This window comes from Scleropages formosus, chromosome 24, assembly GCF_900964775.1.
Source record: "Scleropages formosus chromosome 24, fSclFor1.1, whole genome shotgun sequence".
Lineage (NCBI taxonomy): Eukaryota > Metazoa > Chordata > Actinopteri > Osteoglossiformes > Osteoglossidae > Scleropages > Scleropages formosus.
In genome coordinates, this window is record NC_041829.1 from 17,458,124 (window position 1) to 17,466,527 (window position 8,404).

Sequence of the window (8,404 nt, forward strand, 5' to 3'; positions counted from 1 at the left end):
TTTATAAACTGGTTGTTTTTCTAGTTGTGAATGAAAACATCTTTGGCCAGAAAAGGACAAAGCCTCTCTTTTAACCACTCTTCAAATGTTTCATTGGGTATTAATCTGTTTTTTTTTTCCCCATCCAGGTCCACACAGTCCCTGTGAGAGGACGGATCTTCGGATGGCTATAGTAGCTGATCATCTTGGCTTAAGTTGGACTGGTAAGAACCTGCAAGCTGTCACCATCTAGAGGCCATCTTTGCAAACACACCCCTAGCCCTGCAACGGCAGTATGCAGTATAATAAAAGGAAAGGGAAAAAGAAAATCACTAGCGGTGCGGTTTGTTCAAAAGTGAATGAGGGAAGAAGAATAATGACGAGACAGTAGTTCCTGTAATGGTGCATCCTTGGTGTAATTGTATTACCGTTTCTCCACATTCCCCTACCACCTTGAGCTCCCATGATTCTGTGTGCTGATCGCCTGAACCCCCCTGGAGTGTCTGGGATCAGGGAGTGCCATCTGCAGTGCGCAGGCAGGCCTGCACTGCAGCATCACACACGCATGTGTTGGAGGGGAGACAGCTCATCTATCTTTAATATGTTGCAGAGCTGGCCAGGGAAATGAACTTCTCTGTGGAAGAAATCAACCACATCCGAGTGGAGAACCCCAACTCGTTGACAGCACAGAGTTTCATGCTATTAAAGAAATGGGTTAGCAGAGATGGCAAAAATGCCACAAGTAAGCCGTCTTTGCATTTTTACAAAGACTGATGAGTTTTGTGCAACTTAAGAAGAGTTTCTTGACAAATATAATGTCTCTGCATACATTCCTAGTGCTCTTTTATCTTTAAACTTACACTGAATAAGTGACATTTTTATAAATAGTGATAAATCCTGTTAAAGGACCCTGCTGTGAAAGGTCTGTCATGCTTTTAGTACGTCTGTATAATGGGTAGAATTTCAGACTTACAACTCCGCACCTTTTTGTTACTTCAGACGTATTGAAAATAGGACAAACGATGCATGCATGCATGTATTTATGCAGGGCTCATTTTTAATATCTTCTGTTTTCCCTTGTTTCAGCGGATGTCTTAACTGCAATACTGACTAAGATCAATCGGATGGATATTGTGACGTTGCTGGAAGGGCCAATATTTGACTACGGTAACATTTCAGGAACCAGATGTTTTGCAGATGATAGCGCAGTTTTCCGGGATCAGGCTGATGGTAAAGTTAAGCCCTGTCTAGCTTACCTTTATCTCTCCTTTTCATTTCTCTTCTAAAACTATGCAAAAACACAGAACTTGCTCTGCTTTTATTAATTATTTTAATGAATTAATTGGTATCCATGACATAAATTGTAGCTGTAAAGATCCTGAAAATCAGACATTTCCTTTAATGTCTGACTCGGAGAAACGCTTCTTTTCTCTTTCCTGAATTTGTATGCTGACTGTTCAAAGATAACTGTGCAATGTGGTGCAAACAGACACTAACAAACTAACTCATAAGCAAAAATTATTGTATTTAAATTCCTGTATACAACTTTAATGCATGCTGGTTTTCTCATAGTGGCTTGGCTTACATCAAAACTCGGACTCACCTGCAGTAACCAAATTTTCAAAGCAAACTTTACAGTAGGAGTCTGCTAAAGTCATTTTAAGAACCTTCAGAGTTATAAAAATGTTATTTAAAAATTTAAGATATGCATTTGGTGACGGTGAACCCAGAGCTTTCATTCAATCCAAGTCCATTATGTTTGTAATTGTTACATTTACATGTACTGTATATGCCACTTAGTAAATGGTTCACGCTTAGTATGTATGGCAGCATTAACTTATATGGTCTGTTCAACTGACTGTGACATGTAAATATAATCTGAACTTGGTAACACATGAAAACATGACTACGAGAATCACTGCTCTGCTGTCCTTGCATGCTGTAACACTTTGCTTTCTGAATTGAGCAGCTTTCCTCTAAAGTACAAAAAAGCGACTGTCCTAATACCTCCTGCTCACCCTCTACCGGTAGCATGGCTGTGCCTGGAAAAGGAAATGGAGCTGCTTGTTATCATATCTCGGCCCTGTGTCTCCTCCTCTCTGAACCTTCTCTGAAATGCTTCCTCTGCAAAACCAGGCCCTCTGCACCGTCTCCCCGCACACTGGCAGTCTGTGCAGCCGAACCTCTTACATCGCAGCTGCCATGCTAACGCTTCCTGCTCAGTGGACGCTGGCCTTAGCTGCTACCCTCTCGCTAGCTCTGCCTACAACTACCTTCATCTGAATCTTCCCTTCTCATCCATTTCAACCATGTGTTCCTAATAATTTTTGTTTTTATTTTTTCCTGTTTCATGCCTTCCTTTTTCTTATTCCTTCAGTGTGCTTCGAAGCCCCTTATTGTCCTATTAATTCCGTGTCCTGTTAAGTGCCCACACTCTGACCTCTCCTCCATAACTCACATCCCCTTTCAATAACATTCTGTGTCCTCTGTTACTCCTGCCACCCTTTTTGCATCTGTTTAATCTTTCTGGTCCTTTCATACACACTTCTGCGTTACAATATCAACACTTCTGTGATTCATACTCTTAACATTTGTCTTACATGATACTTGTTGCACAACATACACCCTCCAAATCAACCATTTGTTTTTGCTAACTTAACACAAACATTAAAATGCATTAATGCATATTTAAAATGCATTTACACTCACCCCTCATATAACAGGGTCCCGTACAACAAAATCACTTACGGCTTGTTAAAACATATACCCTTTATTCCACACAGTGGGCTTATAAATTCAGTACAATGGATATTTTTTTTTTTTGCTTTTTATGTGGTCAATCTACTTCCATGAATGTGTTTCATGCAATCCTGACAAAGACGCAACTGACCGTGTAATCACACATTCATGCAGTTGCAGTAAACCCGATATAGGTGATTTCAGATAGCACAGCACAACTTCAGTCAAAAGTATTCCACTAAAAGACAAGTTAAACATAATACCTTTTGTCACAAATAATAAACTAATTATATATTATGTGGGTCTTGTCAATGTATGAAAATAATTTTATTCTGGTTTTACAATTAATTTCACATGACCCATTTTCATCCAGGAACTCAATTTTTTTTCCTAAGAAATAATGGGGTACCTCAAGCAACACCCTAGCAACAGGAATCTGCCTAATAGGGTGATTTCACTGAACAAATTAACCCTGTTATGCGAGGGATGAGTTATTTAAGTAATCCTGGCTCTTTAATAAATCAAATATTAACTTGAAATAGCACTATCAGGAAATGTTTGGTTTTATTGCAAATTTAAGGTAGTTTTATTCCTTCCAGCTTGCCGAAGTTCATGCATGTGACAAGTCATTGTATCACACTATCCTTCATTATTTCCATGCGTAAGTCGTGTGGGTCCTGAGTCTTGTTGCTCCATTTCAGTCACACTGTGCTGTCTTATTCAGGGTACCACAACATCGAACTGGAGCTGCAGACTCCCACAGAACTGAGCTACGAACCCCCAACCCCGCTTCGGCAGGACGATTTTTTTAGTGAAGAGCATAGTGTAGACTCTCCCAGTAGGACCACCTGTAGGCCTACCAATCTGCCCCTGCCCCAGCAACCCTTCAGGTTCCCAGCTGACATGGAACCTGCCTCTGTGGCAGGTAGCAATTTGAAAGACTGGGAGGAAACCTCCAAGGAAGAAGATGCAACAGCTGTCCACAAATCTACCCCACCACCTGAGCAGCATCCCACTGAGTGGGGGGTGGGGGATAGAGGAATTTTTGTGGAGCAGAAGGAGCCCAGAGAGCCAAGGCCACCAGGTGGTGCCTTCACCATCCCACCCCTTGGGCCCCGTGCAGTGAGGGAGAGCAGCGAGTCCAGTTCTGATGAGGAAGAGGAAGAAGTGACGCGGGAGAAAATGAAGTTACTCTTGGAGGACGTTAAGCTGGATGAAGGTTCAGAGGGCGAGGAGATGACAGAAGAGAGGGTGCAGGCTATTCTCTCTGAAGTGAAACAGGCAGAAAAAGATATATCTTCACTTACAGGTTGGAAAAGCGAGACCTCAGGCGTTAAGGTGCAGTCTACCACCCCTGGTTATAGTTTACACTCTGGCTTGGTAGATCAAGAGGAAAGTAGGTGAGTTGTTTCCTCATGTTACATTGAATTGGTTTCCCAAAAGTGTGTGAGTACTCACCTAACCAGCTACCATCGTATGCTGTCTTCTTGAAGCCAAGAGCACTCCATCTCCTCCTTCAAAGAGGAAGCAGTGAGGCCTGAACAAAATGGCGAGCATCCGGGCGCCATCACTAAGGCTGGCCTACTTCCTGCAGCACAGGACGCAGCCAATGGCCAGACCCCTGGAGACACCGCAAAGCAGACAGCAGCTCCAGTCCAGGAGGCCAGCAGCTATACCATGGAGGACAGCAGGACAGAAGGAAGCAGGCATGATGAGATGCTTGTGTCTGAGGACAATGTCCAGGTGAAGTTATCATACAGTTATTCCTTTTTACACTACTTTCAGAACATACGTACAGTAAGAATCAAAGGTATGTATGTATCCTAAAACAGAAACCTATTGATGGGGTAAAGATTTGTTCCGCTGCTGATGATTTCTGCAGGGTTTTAAAATGTCTTCTATCACTATATGTCCATATAAATGAAGACTAAAGTGATCCCTTCAGAAGATAAATTCCGTATTTGTCTGAAAACATAAGCATGCCCCAGACATACGGAAGCGTTGAAGAGCAGCTTTTTGGTGTTGCACAGAGCAGTCCGCTCCCCATGCTCAGTAGGCCGTCACTGCCTGTCATACGGGCACCCTTCCATTTGGTAACAAAATGACCTGAAATGCGTTTATCAGGAGCACACGCATAAAGAGTCCAGCTCGGACGAAGAACGAACCGTCACTACGAGGGTAATCCGTCGGCGGGTGATTCTGAAGGTACCTGGCAATCCTTTGTTTGCCATTCCCTATCCTGGTGTTCAGCGTGTTTTTGGCTTGCTGTGGCTTCTGACTTTACACATGGTGTGTTGAATGCTCAGTGCTCAGTGCCCTGCGATTTGTCGGGACAGCTGGCCTTTTCATCCTTGTGCTAGCTTGTTGCTTTCTTCTTTTCTTTTTGAGAGTAGATTTTCTTCATTCTCCCTGCCCCTCATGAAGGATGGGCAATGGATGTGTGACTTATAAAACGTTTCTCGGTAGCACACTAATCGTGAGTGTGAACTCGGACATGTGCACTAGAAATGTATAAACATAGTTCAGTGTTTCTTAAAAAGGGTGGGCAAAAAAGCATCACAAAATTGATAACCTTGGATGGATTTCTCTATCATTTTAGTATTTTACTGGAGTATTTCAGGTTATACGTGTTGCTAAAGGTCTTAGTAGGATTTAAATCAGCAGCCTTCAGATTCCAAGTTCATATTCTTAACGACTGCAATATCCGTTGCCCTATTTTCCAAGAATTTCAGGTAGTACTGGATTACACAGTCGGGAGTATTAGGCTATTACTCTCACTATACATTTGGTTTTTGCTCACCCTTAGCTTTTTTGCATTGCTAAAAGATAATGAATTTATGATCCCTGCTTTTTCAAAAATTCTTGTCAGTAAAAATACAACTAAAACTGCCCTTTTGTCTACAGGTATATAATGATTACTTTGGTATGGAGCACTAAAACGAATAAATGTGTTCGGGACTCTTATCTAACAGAAAAGCAGGGATCCTAAGAGATTGTTTTATGGCTTCCTGGGCACGTTCTCGTCAATAGCTAGGCCATCTGTACGTGAGCATTTTCCATCTTGTACTGTCCCGTCCTCCAGGGAGACCAGGCGAAAAACATTCCTGGAGAATCAGTGACAGAGGAACAGTTCACGGATGAGGACGGTAACATCATCACCAGAAAAGTAATGACCGTGGTCCACCACCCCCTCAACACTGTGTTCTCATATCCCTTCTTTAGTCTGAAAGGAGATCCAGGGTGATCTGCCCGTGTCCCCCTCCTGCAGGTCATCAGAAAAGTAATCCGCCGTGTGATTACTTCAGATGACAGAAGCCAGGAGAGGGGGAGAAGAGAAGGGGACTTCAAGCAGACTTACAAATTCGAGGAGGGGGCCAGCTCTGAGGTCTTAGAAACTCAGAGGGCCAGAGCTCAGGTTGGGAAAAGTGACGGAATTTAGATATGGTGGTCTGTCATAATCTGACTGCATTCTGGCAGATAAGAAAAGTGGGCCTCTACCAGTTTTGTTGTGGTTGAGCTTGCCAGTGTGGTTTTTGGTGTGCTGCAAAGCTGCATATGCTTCAGGAACCTGCTGAACTTTTATAATGTCTTTAGCTGACTTTCATATGGGTTGAATGCTTTTCACAGTGTTCCAGTCTCTTCTACTGTAGGTACAAACTGTTTTCCTCCACCTATTGCAAATATGTTTATATGTATTTATTTTCCAGGCTCTCAACTATGGCATGTAGTTTGGAGTGTTTTTTTGGTGTGATGTGTGTTGCTAACACGCTTACCATTGATGCAGGGTGTTGAATTTTAAATATGAATAGAAAAGGTAAACTTGAAAAAAGAATTTCTGATATCTTTCTTTCAGAATATGTTTGGACCATGGCATTTCTGAGCTTCCTGAGTGGCTTCTGCTGCTGTATGCTTCGCAGCCAAGGGATTTGTATGATGCCAAGTCAAGATCCTCAACTCTGTTCTGTATTTGTATTACAGCCGGGAGAAGGTGCAAAGTCAAAGAAGAAAGAGGCAAAGCATGGAGAGAAAAAGATCCAGTCATAACGGTCCCTGAGCTCTAACTGGTATGTACATGAGCCTTGTGTACAACTGTTCCACACATTGAGAAGGAAGAGAAATTTAACAAAATGAAAAAATGCAAACTTTGGGTAGAGTTCTCACTGAGAGACTTTTGTGTTTCTGTGTTTTGGAAGCAGACAATGGCTGTACATCCAATGACCTTTCTCAATGCCATTGCCATGTGCTTCCAGAAAGAACATGCAGACACTGCTGAACAGCTCATGCCAACTGCAAATGAGAAACACATTATGCCTCTAATCCCACACTGATCTGCGCCTTCACGGCTACTGTGAGGGGACAAGCATTACCGTGGCCTCATAGTCTCATTGGTTGGTTTATTAAGCCCCTTTGTAATGGTTAAAATAGATCACCGAATAATTTATACAAAAGGTGGTGGTACAATACTGGTTTGAGTGTAAATGTTGTGTGATAAGCTACTGCTGAAATACCAGGAACAAATAAAAAATGTGCAAGTGCATTAAAATTTATTATTGTTTCAATGATTTCTTTTTATTTCAATTTTTTTATCCTTATGTAAAATTATGTACTGTGTAAAACTTGCTTACAACAGTTTTTTCTTGAATTTAATCCTGACACAACTAAGCTTTTCTTTCCAGTTATAGACACTTCTCTTTTTAAATATGTACAAAGGAAAACACTGTTCAGTAAGTCTTTTTTTTCCCTTTGTTTTTAGGTTTGCAAAATGTTTTACAGAACTCTTCCTGGGGGGCAATTACTGGAAACCCAAACACCAGACACGGGCAGACAGAATGCGTATCAGCAGCTTTCACACAAACGCATGGTTTTCTGAAAGAGGACTTTTTTTGATTTCGCATGAGCATGACCCTCACTTCCTGTCAATGACCTGGAGCATCAGAAGCAGTGGCCTGTTTGGTCACGATGTCAAGAACCCAAGCGAGATGTTCCTTAGCATCCAAAACATGAAGAATGGCAATGTTAACAGCTGAAGCAGCACCTGAGTAAATATTTCTGTGACCAAAGATGGCACAAAGGAAAAAAAAAAAAATCTGATTGGTGAAAACAGATTGGTGAAACAGAGGAATACTTTTAAAATCAACTTCTATACTCGCCTTATATTTTTCTTCAACCCATAATATGGGGATATAAAATGCTGTTTTTTTTTTTTTAAACAAAATTATCAGTGATCTTGCTGTATATACATTAAACTGTATAAATTCTACAATTAGTAGCTCACAGATTGTGAAGGCACTGACTAACGATATCTTTCCAAGTACATTGGAATTAAATGCCAATACTGGTTCCACTTTTATTGGAAGGTTTGAGTGTACCTTCACATGATCTTGTATAATTATTAGCTGGTGAAATGTTTGTAAATTTAAAGAAAAAAAAGGTTGATTTTAATGGGAAATTTCTTTAAAGCCTATTGTGACTTAAATTCTCATGATGGGAATATCTGTAGTTCTGTGAAAATATTTCTTCAGAGTGCTAATATTTTGATGCATGTGATTCACCTTATTTTAATTACAATTTTTCTAAGTTTGAAAACACTGTATTATGAATAATAAGAAAGAGAGGTTTGTGTACACACATAGCCCTAACATTTGTCACTATTGCTGGTTTTCTTAAGATTTTTAAAACATGCACC

General features: G+C 41.1%; 1 protein-coding gene across 18 annotated transcripts in view; it reads left to right on the top strand.

Moving 5' to 3' along the window:
* Positions 1-8,387, top strand: part of ank3b (ankyrin 3b) — an 85,640-nt gene extending 77,253 nt beyond the window's left edge. For all 18 annotated transcript variants that reach the window (XM_018760979.2, XM_018760980.2, XM_018760981.2 and 15 more), the window contains 10 exons: positions 129-203; positions 590-721; positions 1,066-1,209; positions 3,443-4,118; positions 4,212-4,461; positions 4,843-4,923; positions 5,801-5,884; positions 5,987-6,133; positions 6,697-6,782; positions 7,472-8,387. In XM_018760979.2, the coding sequence (XP_018616495.2) occupies positions 129-203; positions 590-721; positions 1,066-1,209; positions 3,443-4,118; positions 4,212-4,461; positions 4,843-4,923; positions 5,801-5,884; positions 5,987-6,133; positions 6,697-6,762 (1,655 nt within the window). In that variant the 3' untranslated portion in view covers positions 6,763-6,782; positions 7,472-8,387. The remainder of the gene's footprint in view (positions 1-128; positions 204-589; positions 722-1,065; positions 1,210-3,442; positions 4,119-4,211; positions 4,462-4,842; positions 4,924-5,800; positions 5,885-5,986; positions 6,134-6,696; positions 6,783-7,471) is intronic.
* Positions 8,388-8,404: the final 17 nt, after the last annotated feature.